This window comes from Mercenaria mercenaria, chromosome 2, assembly GCF_021730395.1.
Source record: "Mercenaria mercenaria strain notata chromosome 2, MADL_Memer_1, whole genome shotgun sequence".
NCBI classification, from domain to species: Eukaryota; Metazoa; Mollusca; class Bivalvia; order Venerida; family Veneridae; genus Mercenaria; species Mercenaria mercenaria.
The window spans coordinates 48,777,072-48,799,396 of record NC_069362.1 but is presented as its reverse complement, the minus strand read 5'-3'; the positions used below and the strand labels follow the sequence as shown (position 1 = coordinate 48,799,396).

General features: G+C 33.5%; 2 protein-coding genes across 5 annotated transcripts in view; both read left to right on the top strand.

The window, feature by feature from the left end:
- Positions 1-11,736, top strand: part of LOC123562184 (E3 ubiquitin-protein ligase MARCHF8-like) — a 57,649-nt gene extending 45,913 nt beyond the window's left edge. For all 4 annotated transcript variants that reach the window (XM_053536548.1, XM_053536550.1, XM_053536547.1 and 1 more), the window contains one exon: positions 1,457-11,736. In XM_053536548.1, coding sequence (XP_053392523.1) covers positions 1,457-1,876 — 420 coding nt within the window. In that variant the 3' untranslated portion in view covers positions 1,877-11,736. The remainder of the gene's footprint in view (positions 1-1,456) is intronic.
- Positions 1-22,325, top strand: part of LOC123563897 (voltage-dependent anion-selective channel protein 2-like) — a 372,548-nt gene that overhangs the window by 139,130 nt on the left and 211,093 nt on the right. The window lies entirely within an intron of this gene.

Here is a 22,325-nt window from a genome sequence, read left to right as displayed (position 1 = left end):
TTTGACAAAGTCTTTCAAGATAAAGCTTTGAAACTTTCAACACTTGTTTACCATCACCATGGCCAGTTATAGGCAAGAGCACATAACTCCATCAAGGATTTTGGCTGAATTATGGCCCTTTTTGACTTAGAAATCTGGGTTAATATTTCGTACCAGTTCATATTTTGACAAAGTCTTTTGAGATAAAGCTTTGAAACTTTCAACACCTGTTTACCATCACCATATCCAGTTATAGGCAAGAGTACATAACTCCATCATGGATTTTGGCTGAATTGTGGCCCTTTTTGACTTAGAAATCTTGGTTAAGTTTTTCGTACCAGTTCATATTTTTTGTAAAGTGTTTGACATATGGCTTTGAAACTTTTATCACTTGTTTAGTATAATATTCTCTATCTGTGGGAAAGAGTACATAACTCTGTCATCTATTTTGGCTGAATTATGGCCCTTTTTGGACTTTGAAATTGGTTCTGTTTTCATACAAGTCCACGTTTTGTCAAAACTTTTTGACATATGGCTTTTAAACTTTGAACACTTGTTTATCATTATGATTTCCATCTGTAGACAAGAGTACATAACTATTTTGACTGAATTATGGCCCTTTTTGGACTTTGAAATTGGTTCATACATTGCCATTTAGTGCAAGACTTATCGAAATCAAAGAAATACAGGAACATTGTTTGTCTAATCTATTTATTTCTTTTGTCTGAATATCTGTGGAAATATTTTGACCCCATTCTTCAATCAATTCTTCGAATAGTCGAGCGCGCTGTCATCAGACAGCTCTTGTTTTTGATATACCTAAACAATATGAAGAAGTCGTATGTCTGTGGAAGGGGCCTCCATGGCCAAGTGGTTAAGGTCACCGACTTTAAATCACTTGCCCCTCACCAATATAGGTTCAAGCCTCTCTTGGGTCTTAGAGATCTTCTAAAGAGGAAGCCATACAGCTGGCATACTGGAGGTCAATGGTTCTACCCAAGTGCACGCCTGTGATGAAATAATGCCAGAGGGGCACGTAGGGTCTTCCTCTGGAAAGTAGCCATATGACATATTTGTGTCTTTGTGAAGTCAAACCCAACAAAAACTATATATATATGCCTGCAGACTAATATCGAGTGGGTGTAGCCCAAGTGAATTATTACAAGCGACATTATAACCAAGTGTTTAGATATATTACAGTATGATCCTGCTATATTTAATTTTGATTCTTATATGTGTTGTATGTGAACAAGCAGATGAAAAAGGTATGCACAATTTCATGGTGCATGTATGGTGCCAGATATAGTAAATAATAACTATGTTGATGTGCATAGAAGTATCAAAATATCTGGGATAACATGTATGGTAGAATAATCTAAAAGTGTGTCAATGAACTAACCAGAAATAGACTTACCATATTTGCCTGGTTGTCTGCACTCAGTACGTAGAGAATTTAATATGTTTTGTATCGTTTCAGTGGGAGAGGCTGGATATGACGCCTGCTGAACGACGTAAGGTTGTATGCAGCGTAACATTCCATGTGATAGCGATTACGTGCGTTGTATGGTCCCTGTATGTGCTAATCGATAGAACAACGGAGGAAGTAGAGGCTGGCTCGCTACTTTGGCCATTCTGGACTAAATTAATCGTGGTGGCAATCGGTTTTACCGGTGGTGTGGTCTTTATGTATGTTCAGTGTAAAATGTATCTGACTTTGTGCAAAAAATGGCGTACGTATAACAAAGTTATACTCGTAAGCTCTATCTCGGAATCGCAGCGGGATAAAGCAAATCATGAGGGAATCATTAGAATGACAGAAAAACAAGCCCAACTTGAAGAGGAACGGCGGACGAATTTTGATGTGTTTACAATCGTGCAAGAGACAGGCACATTTTGAGGAGTAAAATATATATGCTACGGATATGTATATATATATATATATATGTACAAAGAATGAATTTTACAGAGTGCTATAGCTTAATCATGAAAACTTGCAAATATTGCAGAATTTATCATGAAGGCTAAATTTGTTTCTGGAATCCATTTTAAATATTGATGATTTTTGTCTATACTTCTGTTGTTCTGTGATTTTTATAGTGACTACTGTGCATTTAAAGCAATTTGATCTTTTATTTAGTTATTTACAGTGTACACATTTTGTATTTATTTTTGTGATACGTTAGCACTGTATGTTTTTGTGATACTTTAAAGCCCTGTAATGTAGTTGTTTAAAATACTGCACAAAGCAGATTATTTCTGTAACAGCAAGATATGTCTTACAAGTTTCATTTATTTCTGTGCAAATAAATTAGTCCTGTAATTTTTTTTTTTTTTTTTTTTTTCAAAAAAAAGTATAAAAAGTGGGAGAAATACCCCTCCAGCCTGTCTGTTATAAGTGTTTGCTCACAGAATCTTTTTTTGTTTAACGTTGAGGAAAATTCTTTAATATAAATCTAACAAAAGGACTTTAAGGCCTAAAAAAAAAATTCTTTGTTTCCGGTAACATGCTAAAAAAATTAGGGTAGGTGGTGGGACTTTTCGGAAATTATTTTTTATCAAAAAATGAATACAGATAAGAGGGTTATGCCTTTAGAAGCATCAGTAAGTTGATTTCTAACATCACTGATCATGTTTAAAGCATAGAAAGTGCAGTTTTGCAACTTTTTGTCAAAAAGTTGAAAAAATTATTCTCCAAGGCCATAAAAACATTTAGGGTCGGGCTGAAAAAATTTAGGGTAGGTCGGGATACCGGAAACAAACAGTTTTTTATTTACGCCTAATATAGAAAAAGAGGTTGCTTTTTAGTGTATATGACTGCTAAAAGATCATGTTTCCCTACATTCAGGAAAAGCAGCATAGGTGGCACCGTGTAAAAAAGTGGGATACACACTTTTTTCAATTACAAATTTTTTTTGAGAATTGAGCACTTCTATTACATGCATCTATTTCAAAAGTACATTATGCTTTTAGCATATCAGGAAGAGGGACAACTTCGTTTTGAATGCCAATACTGGAACTCTGAAATCATGGTTAGTTGCATATACATTTATTATTCAATACACGATAAATCAAGATAAACTTATGTTAAACTAGGAAGTGTTTTTAAATCAAAGGAAATAGTCCGCTGTTTGAATACTTTTATATTCAAGGGAGGTAATTACAAAATTTCATGTAATTAATCAAACGTGGGATCTAATTTTGAGTGTTGTAACAGAGATCTAACTTTGTGTCGTGTGTCAGTTTGTTCCTTAAATCAGCCTCTAAAAGAATATACAAAAACATCAATATTGCCTTTGTGAATTTCTAGCTGATATTCTAACTATTGTTGCTAGGCTACCATTCTTCGTCTTAATAAATGAAATTGAAAAGAAGAAAAGAAGTACATATGAACTCTTAGGTTGTTATATTCCATTGCTCATCTATATACAGTGTAACCTGTACAGAGTGAACACCTTTGGAAAGACTTGATTTTGTTTGGTGTACAGAGGTTATTTTTCTCAGAAGGTTAAAGGGACTGGCCTCCACATCATTCGACAACAACAACAAAATTTGTTTTTAGATATCTGGAAACAAATGCTAATTTCTTAAGAAGGCTTTAAAACTTAATTACTGACAAACTATATGTTACGGAAACACATGAGAATTTGCTGTTTTTACTACTTTTTATGATGAAAATTGAAAAGTATTTGTAACACTTTACTCCAGGTAAACTGTCTCAGTTATAAATATCTATATTTTGAAGTCATAATTCACTAACTCCGCTATAGCACTATTGGTTACGATGACTGGAAAATGTCTTTATTGCCGCGGCGGTCCGGGGTTTGATTCCCGACGCGGTCATCTTTTTTTCTTGATTTGGAATTTTTTAAACATTTTAGAAACAAAAACTCATGTTCTATTGTTCATAATATGACCAAACTTCAGTTTGAAAGAAAGATTATTTTTAGCCAAATCTGGAGGTCAGTGCCTTTAAGGTGGTGAATTAGTAATGACAGTCTGCATTTTCCATTCCAAAACGAATTCTCTCTATTCGATTTCGACATTCTCCGGTCATTAGGGAAGCCATTGCTTGTGTTGGCTTCTTTTTTATGGCTGAAGAAAGCAGAAATAACAGTTGAGAATACAAAATCGCATGAACATTGCAGATTTTCATTACAGGTCCACTACCTTAAATAAGAGGGTAAAATGTCTGTCTATATAGAAAGGTGTTTCATTTTCAGAAGTGTGTTCTTTAAACAGGTTGTACTGTGTATCTATTTTTTTGGCATAATTTTAATAACACTTTGTTGAACGTGGATTAATCGCACTATACAAAGAAGCACTGACTTGCCTTAGTCTTAGATAAATAGTAAGACATAATCATTAGACAAACAAGCAAATTTAACCCACATTTTTAAATCACCAGGGTGTACGGGTCATTGACATTTCCAAATAATTCAACACATTTATTAAGCATATATAAGCTTATATCATGGCACAAACACTTTCTGTATTTCAACACAATTTATATAAACAGTGTATAGATAATATCATGTAGTTTGTTTAAAGGGGCTTGCTTCCCAATAAAAATCACAATATCACATTTTTTTTTCAAAATTGATGATAAAAGTGGTTGATTAGATATTAGAAATAAGTATTTTTTTTAGCTTATCGTTCATGTGTAAGATATACAATATATCAAGATTTCTTTAACTTTACATCAAAAGCTCTACTGCATGGCTTACACAATAGGTCGCTTTTTTTTTTCATAATTCACAGACTGTAATAGAACACTAACCAGTTTCATCTTTCCTTTCATGTACATTTACTAAGACATGAAACTTATGTCATAATTTTCAATCCATTTGACCCATTACTAAGTCTGGAGGTTTGCCCCTTTAAGATTAGTTCCTTTAACTTACATTAACCTACAAAACAGTATGGAAAGTGGTGCTTGAAATATGTCTAGTTTGTATAAATCTGGATTTTATTCCTTCTTTAAGGAGGAAGACCCGAAAGGACTGTCGGTAATTTCAGTTTTATTACATATTCTTGTGTGCAATTTCAGCATTATTTAGTCATTAAGGTAGCTTGACGAGTACTATATAATGGCTTTCTGTCCAAATAAGAGAATTCTGAAATCACAGACTGAAAATACCAGAAATCAGTAATTTTCACCCAAAAAAAAATAAAAAATTTTTAGCTGTCAGTATTCATGAAAATCGATACTGGCAGTATGGTATCTGTTGTTGTGAATAGCCCTATACTGTGAAATCATTAATATTCGTGGGGGATTAATTTTCGTGATGGAGTCAATCCACAAAATTTAATCCCAACGAACAAGTTAAATTCCCATGCATTTATGTTCAAAACTTTGAAATCCACAAATTCATATCCCCACGAAATTACCGTTTTGACCAAAATCACGATATTTCATGCCCACGAAATTTGATAATTTCACAGTATTTCAAAAGTTGACCATTTATCACAAATATTCAACCACACAAACTAATTTGAAATTTAAATAAAGCAAACTTTTAGCCTCATGAAAATACTTGATTTTACAGTATCTAATTTGTTTGAAATTGCCAATTGTCCTTACATTTACATCCGCCACCTTAGATGTAAGATCTACATAAAAAAATTTGTGTCTCAATATTGATTTTGCATTCATGAGCTTATTCTCTTTAAAAATGTTTAGGTAAAAACAGATATTTCTTTGTTAACAAGACTATATGAAAAACATATATCTCACATCTGAAATATAAAAAAAGAAAAAAAAAAAGAGTAGAAAACCTCTTTGAAATATTTGTAAAAACTCATGTAAAATATCAGTTTTATTCTTCATTTCAAAAGCATCTCAGACACTTCCCTGCTGTGAAAAAAATTTATACTTATAGAGCCAGTTATTAATAGTGCAGAATCCAGGAACACTGGTTATGTCATTGGACTGAAATACTGCTGAAAAATAGTGTTAGTTCTGTTAATTTCAAACAAACAAACCAGCAGTGCAAGCATACTTTGCAAAAAAATCATTTCAGTCATTAAGTTATACCGATGACATGTTTTACAAGGAGTAATCTTAAAAGGATTTTTACTTACACAAAAAATATGAATCACTTTTTAAAGGAAACCTGTTTTAAGTGTTCTTTAATTGCTTCAAAAAATAGTTGTCAAACATAGTTAGTTGTGTAAGTGATGCCTGAAAAATTCTAGGCAGACAGCTGCTGCTCTTTCATACTGATAAATTTTCTATTCTCAGTTCAGATTGATTACCAATCACGTGTGTTTCTATTAATAATGTAAGCTATATATAGACCACTTTTTCTTCCTGACAGCTCTTAACCCTTTACCACACAGAACAGAAGCCAAAGTAACCTCTTTTACATAACACTGATAAGTGATAATCAATAATCAATAATCGGTATATGGCTGATAAAGGTGACTGTCTTATCTGAACAGAGGTGTTGGCATTATTTTGTGATTACACATACTTATGTTAAAAATGTCATTATTTTAATATTTTCTGTAAGTTTGACATTATTTTTGTCGATATAAAGTTTATAGCAATTTAAATTCTCTTTCCGATGATACAAAATTTATTGTAGTTTCTCTTTGAGTTTCGAAGATATAAAGTGTTAAAGTACGGGAATATATATTTTTAGGCATAAAATTCTGTTTTGGATTACTTTCACATTGAAATTCATATACAATTTCATTTTGATGTTTGAAAGTTTGATTTATAGTTAATAGACTTATCTTCCGAATCGGAATTGGTAAGTATTTATATAAAAAACAACCATCAAACTGAATAACACTACAAAAATAACGGATCGTAAAATTTCTGAAAGTGCAAAAAGACCGCAGAGATCGAGACTCGTTACCAACTACAGTATTCTTGTGCTAAAAATTAAATATTTTTAAGATAATATTACGTAATATTTTGATGATCAAACGTCGGTACATCACGGGTGACTTCCGCTGCAATTAACTCTATGGGTGTCATAAAATATTTGAAAGCCGCGGTCCTTCTGTTTTGATTAACACTTCCCGTTATGTAAGGCCATAAATTTCAAGCCATCGTATACACAAATTGTTGTTTAGGGGAAATCTGCATGTATCACGCGTGACCTTCATGACCTAACACATTTAAAAATACTTTGATGTCAAATGGTTGTTATTTTTAGAACGAGGAAAGCCCCGCGAAACGGCTAGTTGCAAGCAGTTTTCTCAGTAATTTTCCATGACGTAGCGTCGTGCACATGTAGGAAAAAGCCCCGGTGTCTTTCTGTGCAAAGTACTCGATAAATTTAAATAGTAACCACTTGATCTTTTACGTAAATAATGATGACAAAATCCCATATTTTGAGTTAGTAAACATCCGGAATTTGTTTCTTTAGGAAAAGAACGCAAATAAAGCGATTGATTATGAGACACGGGATAAAACGATTCTGTTCAAATGGCCGTTAATCGGTATAATACGTTTCTATCGGGGAACCGTTAGACACGGGTCAATACGTTTCTGTTTGGGAATCGATAGATACGGTGATAAACCAATTTGCAGCTGCTGCTTTCTTAGAAATTTCAACATATGTCGGATATCTTTTTCACATCAGTATTATTTATTTAAGTTCACATTGTAAATGCATGAAATAGACAAAAAAATATGACAGAATTTGGGGAGTTTTGTAGAAGAATTTTAAATTTTGCTTGTGGTGTATTTTTCCTTGAAGAATATTTTTCTAAAGAATCAGTTTTTATGGGGAAAAAAGTATATAAAGTTATGTGTTGTCACAAGGATTGTTTTTCAGACCAGCATTTGTTGAGAAATGATGTTACCAGTTTTAAGGAAATTTTATTGATGTTAAATGTTTCTTGTGTGAGTTTCTCAATTTCTTGTTTTAACCTTCAGCCTGCTGGTGGCAAAATATGCCTTTGCGACCAGTGCAGACCAAGATCAACCTGCACATCCTTGCAGTCTGATCATGGTTTACACTGTTAGCTTTTCAGTCAGTTAATTTTCAGTGAACACCCCTTTGAATAATAAATGGTATTGCCCAAATTGAATGATGGATCAGTCCATTATAGAAGTTTAGCTGGGTAAAGGTTAAGAACAAATAGTAGAAATAAACAACAACCCATCAAGGTAAAAAAAAAAAAAGTCTTTTCTCCACAGAGAAATAAAAAAATTACCAGAAACTGCAGTCGTAGAAACAAAAATTGGTCATATGAGCCTTTTTGACATAACAAGTTACAGATTTTTAAAAAGAATCTTCTTCTCTAATCTCTTAAGATTTTTACTTATTTATATTTCTTTAAATTGTTTTGCAATCTTTGTTAGCAGATTATGTTGTTTTTGCTTTAGTTAGTTTTATTTCTTTGTTGATTTTCTGTTGCTTTCTGTTGTCTGAATTTACATATTTATTGGATATTTTATTTAATATTTCTTTACAAAAGCTAGATCGATACTGGCTGTGAAAACTTCAGTTTTTATGCTGTCTTTACAGGGTTATCTTTTATTTTGTATGATGTTGCAGGATTTTTTTTAAATCGTTCAAAATCAGTAAGGTTGAATTTTATGTAATAATTATGTAGAGCTTCTCGGCTCTAAACAAAGAGTTCTACAATTAAAAATTTGGCACATGATATGAAGCTGAGTTTCCAAAAAAAAAGTAGTTCCTGTGATTTGAAATAAAGAAATAAATTACTGCCTCCTTTTGGAAAATTGGCAGCCATTGTAGGGTTACAATAACATAACAAGAAAAAATTGTGAAAGTCTTTGTTTTGAAAAATTGTCTTCATTTTGCAGTAACTGTTGTTCTTTATAACAGGAACAACAAAACAAGCAGGTTATGTCTTAGTGCAAAAAGTAATATCTGTATGTTTCTGTAATTTTGTTTCTGTAATTTTAAAAATTAATGTAATAACTTTCAAGAAGTAATATCAGTTCCATTTCTGTAATTTTAAGGATTAAAATAATTACCTTCAAGAAGTAATATCAGTTCTGTTTCTGTAATTTTAAGGATTACCAGGTAAAATAATTCCTTTCAAGAAGTTATACCAATTCTGTGTCTGTAATTTTAAGGATTTATACAATAACTTTCATGAAGTAATATTAGTTCTGTATCTGTAATTTTAAGGATTTATACAATAACTTCCGTGAAGTAATATCAGTTCTGTATTTGTAATTTTAAGGATTTATGCAATTACTTCCATGAAGTAATATCAGTTCTGTATCTGTAATTTTAAGGATTTATGCAATTACTTCCATGAAATAATATCAGTTCTGTATCTGTAATTTTTAGGAGTAATATAATTACTTTCAATAAATAATTTCTGGTTAATATAAATATAACTGTTTATTTTTATTGGTATTTCAACAAACAAGAAGTCTAAAAGTTTGAATTTTGAGTGCTATTGTTGTAAACATTGAAAGTTGATAAAAAAAGAATGTTTTACGATAACAATGTAACATTTCATGTTTTCTAGATGTTCTAATCATGTGAAGGTTTTGATATCAGTACATGCCAGCTGCTTTTGACAGTTTTGTATAAAATAAATGTATAAACCATATGTTTTACCAAATTTGCATATTTGTATACAATACTAATGTATTCTTTATGCAAATTTGTACAAACTTCATTATCTGCTTTCATGATATTGTGTTAATTTGTCTTCAGTTTTATATAATTTGAGTCTACTACTTTGATCTGTTCTTAATTGCATCATGGAGTCAGCTGATTATTTTACATCTTTGTTACATACATGTATTTGAAAGTAACAGTGTCGTGGAAACTGTTATGATGCATATCGTTTAGTGATTTCTAGGTCACAGCATCAGAAATTTCTTCTAATCTAATCATATAAGCACTATAGGCATTTATATGGTTCTGATAAAATTAGATTTGCTAGAGAAGAATGTGTGATGGTTGCCTCAGTGCCAGAAAAAGAGCTTTTATGAATTTCTTGTTACTTGTTCACAACAGTTACTGTAGTAATCATTTTTAGTATTTCCATCATTATCGCCAGTTTTTTTGACGTGAAATGCGCATAATTATCTTGCAGAGAAAACCAGCAAAAATTTTAATGATGTTCATGTCCAAAGAAATTATTGATTTCGTCAATTTTTAGAATCTGAAATTAAACTGTGCAAGTGTAATTAGAAAGAAATGTTTCCTTTCAGAGTGAGAAATACCAGGTAGTTTCTTTTCGAAATGAGAAATTGTTTTAATTTCAAAATAAGAAATAGTTTTCCATTCAGAATGAGAAATTATTTGTCTTTTAAACAGTTCTCCTTCCAAAATGAGAAACAGTTTTATGTTCCTTCCAGAATGAAAAATAGTTTTTTTTCCTTTCAAAATGAGGAATAGGGAATTGTTTTTATTTTGGTAAACTGAAATTACTTTTTCTTTGGCACAAAATTCCTTGGATTTTGAAAGAATAGTTATTTTGCTGGAACTTAAATTTTGTGGTTTTAGAAGTTTAAAGATGAAAGTTTAAGGTTTTTGTATCATTTAGATTGACACAGCCATGAAAATCTGTCCCCCATGAATATTAATGATTTCACAGTACTTCAAATAAAAAAAGCTGGAAACTAGGAAATCTGGTTTAAGTGGCAACCGTGAAAGGTTTAATTACTCAAATTTCTTTATGATTGATGTACCTGTTTCTTATATTTATGCTTGCCAAAAGAACTTTTACTTAAGATTATGGAAATGAAATAATAAAAAAAATGAAATGAACTTTTATTATGCTTTTGGGTTAAAGGTTAATGAGGTTGTATTTGTGTGTTTTCTGTTTAAAATTTCTGTGTTATGCTAAATTAACCTAATTGTCAAAAAAAAAAAAAAAAAAAAAACCTGAAAATAATTACTAAACATTTTTGCGAATTTTATGATAATAGTAAAGTGTGAATTAAGGCGAATTATACAGTTTTGTAAAATGAAACATTTACACCAGAAAATTATTTTCAGTCAGCCAAGCAAGGATAATGCAGTTGTTAGGCTTCTGTCTGACATAGACACCATTTATCTCCTATTTAATTATCTCCCTTAACAGTAAAGAGACATAATTATGCAACCACAAATAATTTAACTAGATTTTTTTCCCCAGTCATATCTTATTAGAATTTAGTAATTGAAACCTTGAAATTGAAGGGGAATGATGATTATGTTATGGATTAATAAAATCGAAAATAGGAAAATAATTGTACCTGACATGTGACTTTCATGGTCACATGGTATCTGGGACAGCAATGATTGATGTTGCCCAGGCAGAGGGAGACAATGCTTTTGGAAATTTGAAAAAAAAAAGACATCAGCAGACAATATCCACTTTGCACAATCATCATCATAGTCATCATCATTTTTTTTCCAGGGTTTTTTTTTGTGCCTGAATTGACCTATATCCAGTAAATGGGCATTGCATTGCTCTGTGAAATTTAGTACACTAGACCCCTGTAAATTCATTCATTGACTGTTGTACAACTGAGCTTTGTTCTTTCAAACTTTTAGAGCAGTTATAAATTGATAGGTTTGAGGGGATGAATAATCTAGAAAATATTTCACACAAGCATAAGTAAGATTTCTGTTAGATTTTATTGCACAAATTATGACCATTTCAATAAAATACTGTTTAACATTCCAGTGTATGCACATTTTATTATTATTATTATTATTAGCGCTTGTTTGTGTTGTTATACCACATTCATTTGAATTGAAATCTTCATTCTAGCTTAGGAAATTTGCAACTGCAGAAAATAAAATATTTTGAGGGAAATTTCATTGCTTGTTTTGTATATTGCCATTTAGGGCGGTGGGCATGATTGGTATATCTGAGGGGTTGGTATTTATGCAGATATATGCAGCTCTCCTACTGCAAGCCAAAAATTCTTCCAAAAATTACTTTAGGGACATATAAAATGCATACCTGACAGATTTGAGAGGATGTGTTGGCTGTGTCTGTTCATGACAAATGGACCTATGAAAATAATTTTTCTTCATAAACTACACAAAACGTTGTTGGTTTGATGGTTTCTAATAACTTTTTCAGTTAAGAACCCACCTGTCCCTGAAATCGTCAAGTCGGGGCAAAAATCCAAATCATTAGCAGCGAACATTCAAACATATGCTAAAAATTACCCACCTGTAACCCTGGGTTTAAAAGTTAACAGTTTCATATCCCATTTTCAATATTTTGCAGTATTGTTTTACCTGTGAATAAAAGCCAGTTAACCCTTATCATGCTGAACACGATTGAATCTGCCATTGCGACCAGTGTAGATCTTGACCAGCCTGCACATCCATGCAGTCTGATCAAGATTTGAACAGTTCGCCATTCAGTCAGTATATTTTTGGTAAGCACCCCTTTTATTAACAGTCAATGGCACTGTCCATATTGAAAGATGGACAAGTTTATTATAAAAAATTTAGCAGACTAAGGGTTAAAAGAGAGACAATATTTTGGCTCTCACCAGCATGACTATATACAGGTTTCACTAGACCTATGTGTTCCTTGTTGGCTTTTCTGCAGGATTCTAATGATTTTATCCTGGAAACGAGAGCTATGTTAGTCATGGCCATCTCCTGCCAAAGCAAATGTTTCCCGTTATAGGTGACAAAGAAGATGATGTATTATGAAATAATGAATTGTATGCAAATGAGTTTGAGAAGAAAAAAAGAGTGTTGTACGTTAATGTATTCACTGCAGTTTCTTACCTGTTCTTTGCTATGCTTTTAAATTCACTCCTTAGCCTGCTAAATTTCTGAAATGGACTTGTCCATCATTCAATTTGGGCAATACTATTTAATATTCAAAGGGGTGTTCACTAAAAATTTACTGACTGAATAGCGAACGGTGCAGACCATGATCAGCCTGCACAGATGTGCAGGTTAATCTTGGTCTGCACTGGTCGCCAAGGCAAAATCACTTGCCGCCAGCAGGCTAAAGGTTTTAAATGTATTCCTTTCAAACTTTAAGTAATTTACTAAACAAAGATACCTGAAGAAGAAAGAAAAGTAGAGCTATGGTCCTTGTTTGCTGCACTTTCTCTTGATGTTGTCTGTTATTGTGCACAGCTCTTAGCAAAATCGTTTCAGTAGCTGTGGAGTTGTGCTCAGGACAAAGTTTTAGGAGTAAAATAAACGGAGGTAATTAAAAAAAGTATGGTAGTATGGTTCTTATACAATATACTTCCCCTCAATATCCTCCATTTTCATATGCAGTGTCAATAAAATCCCTTCAGCACTTAAAGAGAAATAGCTTGTAGAAGTAAATTCAGTAAAGGGAGATAATTAAAAAAGGAAGCAAATTATAGTTATCATTCTTGTACACTGCACTTCCTTTTAACAACCTCTGTTATTCTGTAAAGTTTTAACAAAATCCTTTTAATAGTTTTGGAGTTGACTGACAAAAAGCGTTATGATTAATTCATAGAAAGGGAGATAGTTCAAAAAGTAAGCAAGGCAGAGTAATGGTTCTTGTACACTGCACTTTCTCTTAATGGCCTCTGTCATTATATGAAGTTTTAATAAAATCCTTTGAATAGTGTTGGAGTTATTTTCCAGATGAAAAATTTGACAGATGGATGGACTTGTGGAAGGAGACCATATGAGCCGTGCCATGGGAAAACCAACATAGTGGGTTTGCGACCAGCATGGATCCAGACCAGCCTGCGCATCCACGCAGTCTGGTCAGGCTCCATGCTGTTCGCTAACAGTTTCTCCAATTCCAATAGGCTTTAAAAGCGACCAGCATGGAGCCTGACCAGACTGCGCGGATGCGCAGGCTGGTCTGGATCCATGCTGGTCGCATACCCACTATGTTGGTTTTCCCATGGCACGGCTCATATGTCCTTCGCCTTTCGGAACGTGGATAAAAAGAGTTGTTATTAAAAGCATTGACAGTGTGGTCAAGTCAATGATATATCAATGCAGAATATTGGAATATCTGCAAACAAAGAAAAACTGTAAAAAATAGCAGAAAATTTATTTGAATATTTAAAAGAACTAAATAGAAAATCACTGACTTACATTTACTCTTGTTCTTAATTTGACACAGATAGAATTATTATTCATTTTTGCAAAAACCTTGCATAAGAGTAAGATGGTACATAGGGGATATTTATTTGTTTCTCACATCAATATTGAATGTATTTCACCTAGAAGTGAAACAACTTTTTTTTATTTACACGTATGTGTGGCACAAGTCAAAATGGGATAATTGTCTCACTAAGAGGCAAGATGTATTCATTCATGGAAAAAAAATATTTTAGGGTTTACTTACGTTGAAATAAGCATTTTTAACAAGTTTAAATATGAGTACAGGAAACAGACGATACTGATTATATCTTGCTGATAAAACACAGTACTTTATCAATTGAAATATAATGAATGAATGTATTGGGAATATCCGTCATTTGATATAAAAGTTCATTATAGAAATGATCCTTGGGTGGCCCCCTTTCAAAATTGTTCAAAGAATTGAATTCCATGCAGAACTCTGGTTGCCATGGCAACCAAAGGGAAAAACTTTAAAAATCTTCTTGTCCAAAACCGGTTCTGATATAAAGATTGTTCAAATTGTGCCCCTGGGGTGAAAGAGGCCCTGCCCCAGGGGGTCTCAAGTTTTACATAGACTTATATAGGAAAAAACTTTAAAAATCTTCTTGCCTGAAACTGCAAGGCTTAGGCTTATTTGGTATGTTGCATTGCCTTGTGGTCCTCTACCAAAATTGTTCAAATTATGCCCCTGGGGTGAAAACAGGCCATGCCCTGGGGGTCCCAAATTTAACATAAACTTATACAGGGGGAAAAAATCTTTTTGTCTGAAAGTTCAAGGCCTAGGCCTTTGATATTTGGTGTGTAGCATTGCCTAGTGGATCTCTAACAAGAATGTTCAAATTATGCCCCTGGGGTGAAAAGAGGCCCCGCCCTAGGGTCACTTGTTATATGAGTTATATAGAAATAAATACTTCAAAAATTACCAGATCATATTTCCTAGACAGTTACATTATAATTATCTGATGACCCCAAGCAATTAGGGGTTACTTGACTGTGACCTTGACCTACTGACCTACTTTCTTTTTTTTTTTTAAGATACAGCCTTGAAATTTGGATGACATGTACAGTTTTGCACACCGATCTTAAAACTGACTTTCAGTGACCATGATTGTGACCTATTGAACTACTTTCTAATATTTTAGCATCAGTTTGCCATTTTAAACATGTGGCTCATATTACTCGGGTGAGCTATTCAGAGTCATCATGACACTCTTGTTTTTTAGAAGAAGAAAGGTTCATCAAGTCAGAAAAATGGATTTATAGGAATTTGGACTGGTGTTTAAAAGTAAGAAGACACATGGCAATTAATTTTTTATTGTTTAAATTTAATGTGTCTGTCTTCAGTTTGACAGATTTTGTGTTGCCTTTAACAGCGTCAATCATTACTGTGTATGACACATCATATTTAAATTGCAAATGGGCAGTTGTTTTCCAAGACAGAATGATGATGTAATTCACTGGTCTTTCATTAACCACAGTTACGTGCTTATTCTCAATGTTGTTTTAAACATTTCTTTTTAACTTGGCCACAATGTACGCAAAGCTGCAACACAATAAACTCCATCATTTAACAGTCATTTTAACTGAGTGTTCAAAATATCTACCTGCACATAACACCCACCTGTGTACAAACTTATCTGCCATACTAGAACAAATTACATAGGAAACTACCTGAATTCATTTCTGAATCTTCCAGATACAATTCAGTACAAGTTCAGAAATGTTCAAAACAGAAACTCCTGTTCAGAAAGATTCAGACTGCTAAAAATTGTTCAGACAGGGTTCATTTATGTTAGGAAACGTTCAGACATGTTTCAGAAATATATTCAGAACAGTTTCATGAAGGCTAGCTTTAGATTGTCAGTCTACAGTGTTACCTGTATAAGGCAGCCAGTCAAAGGAGCAAAAAATGTAAGGTATATACTGGGTTAGTCACACAGTAAAAACTGGAATCTGATGTAAAAAAAAAAGTGGGTAATTTTTGTGTTCCTTCTAGCCATAACTTAAAATGAAGAGATTCATGACTTGATCTTTGTAAACAATTGATCAGATTTTGATTTTTAACATTCTGATATATTGTAAGGTCCCCTTTAAAGATTATAAAAATCAAACATTGTCATTAAAATTTATACATATCATTACAAGATTTCATAGTTTTTGCCAAAAATGGCAACTGTAAAAACAGAAATTTTCGTGAGGGTTTAATTTTTGCTATATTTGCGAGGCCCTACATCTCACGAAAATAAATCCTTGCATAAATATTCTCCATATCAAGTATAATTCAAATTCAAGTAGGACACAATTTTTATGCCCCCGAAGGGAGGCATATAGTTTTTGAACCGTCTGTCTGTCTGTCGGTCTGTCAGTCTGTCGGTCTGTCCGCAATTTTCGTGTCCGGTCCATATCTTTGTCATCGATGGATGGATTTTCAAATAACTTGGCATGAATGTGTACCACAGTAAGACGACGTGCAGTGCGCAAGACCCAGGTCCGTAGCTCAAAGGTCAAGGTCACACTTAGACGTTAAATGATAGTGCATTGATGGGCGTGTCTGGTCCTTATCTTTGTCATCGATGGATGGATTTTCAAATAACTTGGCATGAATGTGTACCACAGTAAGACGACGTGCAGTGCGCAAGACCCAGGTCCGTAGCTCAAAGGTCAAGGTCACACTTAGACGTTAAAGGATAGTGCATTGATGGGCGTGTCCGGTCCATATCTTTGTCATCGATGGATGGATTTTCAAATAACTTGGCATAAATGTGTACCACAGTAAGACGACGTGTCATGCGCAAGACCCAGGTTCGTAGCTCAAAGGTCAAGGTCACACTTAGATGTTAAAGGATAGTGCATTGATGGGCGTGTCCGGTCCATATCTTTGTCATCGATGGATGGATTTTCAAATAACTTGGCATGAATGTGTACCACAGTAAGATGATGTGTCACATGCAAGACCCATGTCCGTAGCTCAAAGGTCAAGGTCACACTTAGACATTAAAGATCATTTTTCATGATAGTGCATTGATGGGCATGTCCGGTCCATATCTTTGTCATTCATGCATGGATTTTAAAATAACTATGCATGAATGTGTGACACAGTAAGATGATGTGTCGCGCGCAAGACCCAGCTCCATAGGTCAAAGGTCCTAAACTCTTACATCGGCCATAACTATTCATTCAAAGTGCCATCGGGGGCATGTGTCATCCTACGGAGACAGCTCTTGTTAGCCCAACATCTGAAACCTCACGAACATACTCAAAATTTCAAATTCGTGAAATTTTGACCCAGTGAAAATATGTACTTTTACAGCTTATCATAGTGATACCAGGTATGAATTTGTGGATATTTCAACTTTTTTCAGAGCCAAGAAATTTAATTCTTTGTAAAACGGTATGATTTTACAGTATTTTGTTTAAGTGAGATTATTTTCAATTTCACTATCATTTAACATATAACATCTCTTTTCATCTTCCTGTCTTGTTTTTGTGGTTGTTGACAATATTTTTCTGTCTGTTGACGTGGTTTGGGTTTTTATTAATAGTGAATACATTTCGAAACAAACAACAACCAAACTAAACACCTTCTGTTTGTAAGATAACATTTGACCAGAATAAGGACAAACTGTTAAAAATATTGATTTCCTGTCATTCCCGTTCTTTAACATTTTATGTCAACATAAAGTAAACAGTTTGTTAGACACTAAAATATGTTTTCCTTTTTTTAGCTCACCTGTCACGTAGTGATGAGCTTTTTTGATCACCCTTTGTCATCCGTCATCCATTGTCCATCCACAATTTCTGCTGAACACATAGAGAGCATATTTTGCAATCAATTTTAATCAAACTTGCACAGAACTTGTACAATGGCATAATATCTTGGTTCCTTTCGACAACTGTTTTGGTTTTTGCAGCCATATAGAGACTTCAATTATGGTTTGATTTGACACCAAAGTGTAATGTAACCGCACAATCAAAGCAGGTTTAGTTTAACAATTTTATGATAGACCAAAGTTTCGGCTTTTTCAGAGCCTTCTTCAGGGTGATACAAACTTGCAAAATATCTTTAACAACAATAGAATAAATCTGCCAGTTTCAGCAAAAACTGCTACTTCGTTAGGACATAAATTCCTGGATTTGAAACGTTAAAGATACAATATCTACTGTAATTATGTCTACCACCATATAGTGATGTGGGAGACATATTGATTTACTCCTCTGTGTGTGTGTTTGTGTCTGTCTGTCTGTCACAAGGTTGTCCGCACTCTAAGTTGAACATTTCTCATCCGATCTTCACCAAACTTGAACAAAATATGTTTGCCAATAAGTGCTAAGTTCGATAACTAGCCAGATCGGCCCAGGTACTTCGGAATTATGGCCCTTGAATTACCAAAAAACGCTCAGATTTCTTTCGCATTTTTGACACCAAAAGGACCCCTATAAAAGTAGTATAGGAGTCCTTTTGGTGTCAAAAATATGCATGTGCTCCAGTAGTATAGGAGTCTTTTTGGGGTCCTTTATGTGCATGTGCTCTAAGTAAACAGTATATAAAGACTGACTTACTATTTAGATGATTAGGCAGTTGTGGAGACATGCGCTTTTCTCAAAAGCAGCTCTAGTTTTCATTATTCATTGTGATATATTTTTGCAGACTGACACAACCACCAACATTAAATCACCCCAATTGGATATAGGCATGTATTGAGTGTACTATATACTGACTAAAGGTTAGGGTTAGATTTAACATAGGTTTAATAGTGTACGTTCAATGTGTGAGTACAATCAATGCGGGAGATTTAATGCAAACCCTGACACAACCACAAAATCCACAAAAATTAACCACCTCGATAGCCTAGTGGTAGAGCGGGAGGTTGTGGGTTCGATCCCCAGTCGCATCATACCAAATAGTAAAGGCCATTTATGGCCAAAATGCCAAATAAAGGAAAAAACTCGCAAAGAATTGATTTTTTGTGTAAGTATTATACAAGATGTATGCAACAACATATAAAAAGTATAGAAAAGTATCATGATGCAAAATGTCTATTTTTGGGGTTAAAGTGTTTAAAATATTAATGAAACTGCAGATTTCTGGAATCGACTCATAACAATAGATTTTTGCATCTAACGAGGTCCAGCTTTGGCACTACATTAGATTACTATATTGTGCAAAATGTAAACTAACTAGAAATTTAGAAGAAAACAAAATGGCGTCCTAAATCCAATATGGCCACCATAAAAACGACATTTAAACCAGAATTGTCGTCGATTTTATGTCAAATTGTCTCATATCATTGCTTTTACATATAATAAGCTGGTTATTGTTAGTTACAGTATGCAGTTTACCCAAGATGGAAAACATACTGCCAGCAGATTCAATACGGGGCAATAGTGAAGTATACAGACAAATTTGCCGAGTCATTCGGCAGTAGAAATTGTCGTAAAGCTGGGATAACTTCCCTATTTATTACCAAAACATATGAGTATGGGTACTTTTCTTTCTTAGCAAGATCATTTCCCATATGATAATCATGGTTCTGAGGCAAAATTACAAAAGATGTTTTCAGTTAATTTTCTTTTTCATTAAATAGGAAAATAGCACGAAAATTATGGTAGATTCAAATAGTCCACAGCCTTTTTCTTCCCTTTTTCTTTTTAGCTCTATAGAGCTATTTTCCTTATATTTTAAAATAATTTTTCTGAAATGACATGAAAGATCCATGCTTGACATGTAGGTAGCATTTCACAATGAAATGATAACATGACGGAATTTGTCATGGAAAATTATATCGTACACCACCACTACAATCTGGGGTCTCATTTTCAGCTGATTTTGCAATTTGTCTGTTTAACTGGAAATATTTTTCTTGCATCAAACATAACCCCCGCTTTTCTTTTGATTTTTATTCAGCACTGATAATATTCTTCAAGAAAATGTAAGTTACAGACATTCTAAATTGGTCCTGATGTGTGATATTGAAAATATGTCAATTTTATATAGTATAAAGAGGAACAGCTATTAGTGTGTAACGACATTATGTTAAATACAATTGTATAGTAAAAGAGAACCAACTATTTGTTAGATCAAGTACTCGTGTATTCAATGTAAAATATGTTCGAATTTGGACCAGCCAGAAACAAGTTCCACAAATAGCACCAGTCAAAGCACACCTCTGCTAGGGTATAGATAAGTAGATGAATTAGTAATTTACAATGAAGTCATTCTGTATCCACACATCAAGGATTCAACTTATAATTTATCCCAGTACCTTGAAAAAAGAGCTGTTGCAGCTACACTGTCAGGGCAGATAAATTATATAAAAAAGACGTTTGAGACTAAAGAAGAGTTGCAGTATTGTAACAAGGTTTCGAGCGTTAAGGCCAGCGCATAGAAATTAAACCTTTACGGGATAGACGATAGCAAATACAAGCTGATCATCGGAAATTTGAGGCAGATACGTTTGGTTTGGTAATCGTCTGAGTCAGTAAGAGAACGAGGTTCAACGTTATCGGCGAAGTACATCCAAGGCATTGGGGTCATTTTAATGCTATATTTTATAGCATATAAGTGTTGAGCATCCAGGAGTTATGGCAATCATACTGAGTTGCAGCTTCATGTAAGAGAACACCGCCTGAACATCTATGCGATAGAACACTCGTATGTTGTCGATTCAAAGACATTGGCTGACAGAAACGTAAAAAAAGTCAAACAGTATTCCCGGCCTAAAGGAGTTTGAGCTGATTATCATTAGTTGAAGGTTGTTAGTTTGACATTGAGTGATTCGCCCGATTCCTGAAATCATTACAGTCATAAATCATTTAGGCGAGGTAGCCAGAGAAAAAAATATTTATAAGGTACTGTATATGGTCTCACCAGCTCTAAGTTTTAACATAGGACAGTCAACATATAGCGATTGGACCCATTACATTGTTCAAGATACTAAAGGCGTAAGCATTTTCCTGTGTCATATAACTCGTATACTGATATTTACATATGCTATGTGGAAGTGTTGTTATGATATAGATTCCTATGCTACTGCAAATCGTACTTTAGTAAAATGTATTCAATTAATATTTTTGTTAAAGGTTATGACACACTTAATAGCTGTTCTTTTTTTCATTCTTTATAACATTCACATATTCCCAATGACTGCAGTGCACATCAGGACCTATTTTAAATGTCTGTAACTCATCTTTTCTTACAGAATATTGTCAATACTGAATAAAAGGAAAGCAGGGGTCATGCTTGATGCAGAAAAAATATTTTCAGTCAAACACACAAACTGCAAAATTAGCTAAACAGTGAGATCCCAAACTATAGTGGCTGTGTATGATCTAAGACAACATGACACATTCTGTAGTGTTAATATTTTATTATGAAAATGCTACCTACATGTCAAGCATAGATCTATCATTTGATTTCAGCAAATATTGCAAAGAAAATAAGGAAAATAGCTCTAAAGAGCCAAAAATGAGGACTGTGTGAATCCGTCATTATGTGGCTATGATTTTTTGACCATTTTCCTATTAAGTGTCTGTATGCCTATAAGAAAAAACTTTTTTCCCAAGATTGTGCCAGTTTCAGTTGAAATATACATGCAAACAACCTAAATACAAGGTTTTAGTTTACACCAACAATTTTAAGGTTTTATGGCAATTTCAGTAACGTGTGACAACTCAAATTTTGGCAAAAATAGCTGTCACAACATAATTTTCAATCAGTTATCATAACTGTAGCCTACTTTTGCCCTGTTTTGACATTTTCTATTGTGATCTGCTACACTGTCAGGGCATATTACACATTTAAACTGTAAAATATGTTCAACTGTACCTCTAACTACTAGAAAATAGCAATCGTTAGGAATCCAAAATGCAGTTTTGAGAAAAAATACTGTGCATACACACAAATGCATTGAAAATGTGGTCTTTTTGTGTTTATCAATATTTAAAGCAAAATTGCAATAAATTTGTCATCTATCAAATTCTAGTCAAAGTAGACCTTTCCCATCCTCATCTGGTCAGATTTAATTTTTTACCAATGTTCCCTTGTATGTTACAGCACACTAAACAGCTGTTCTTCATTATTCTATATAAAATTGTCATATTTCCAATGACTGCAGCACACATCAAGGCTACATATTCTTGATGAATATTGTCAGTGCTGAATAAAAATAAGAAAAAAATGGGGGTCATGTTTGGTGCAAGAAAAATATTTTCAGTCAAACCATTATTAGCGCCATTTTCTTATTCGGGGTCTGTATTGTCTAAATGACCCTGTGGCAGCCATTTTGGAATTAAGAAGCCATCTTGAAT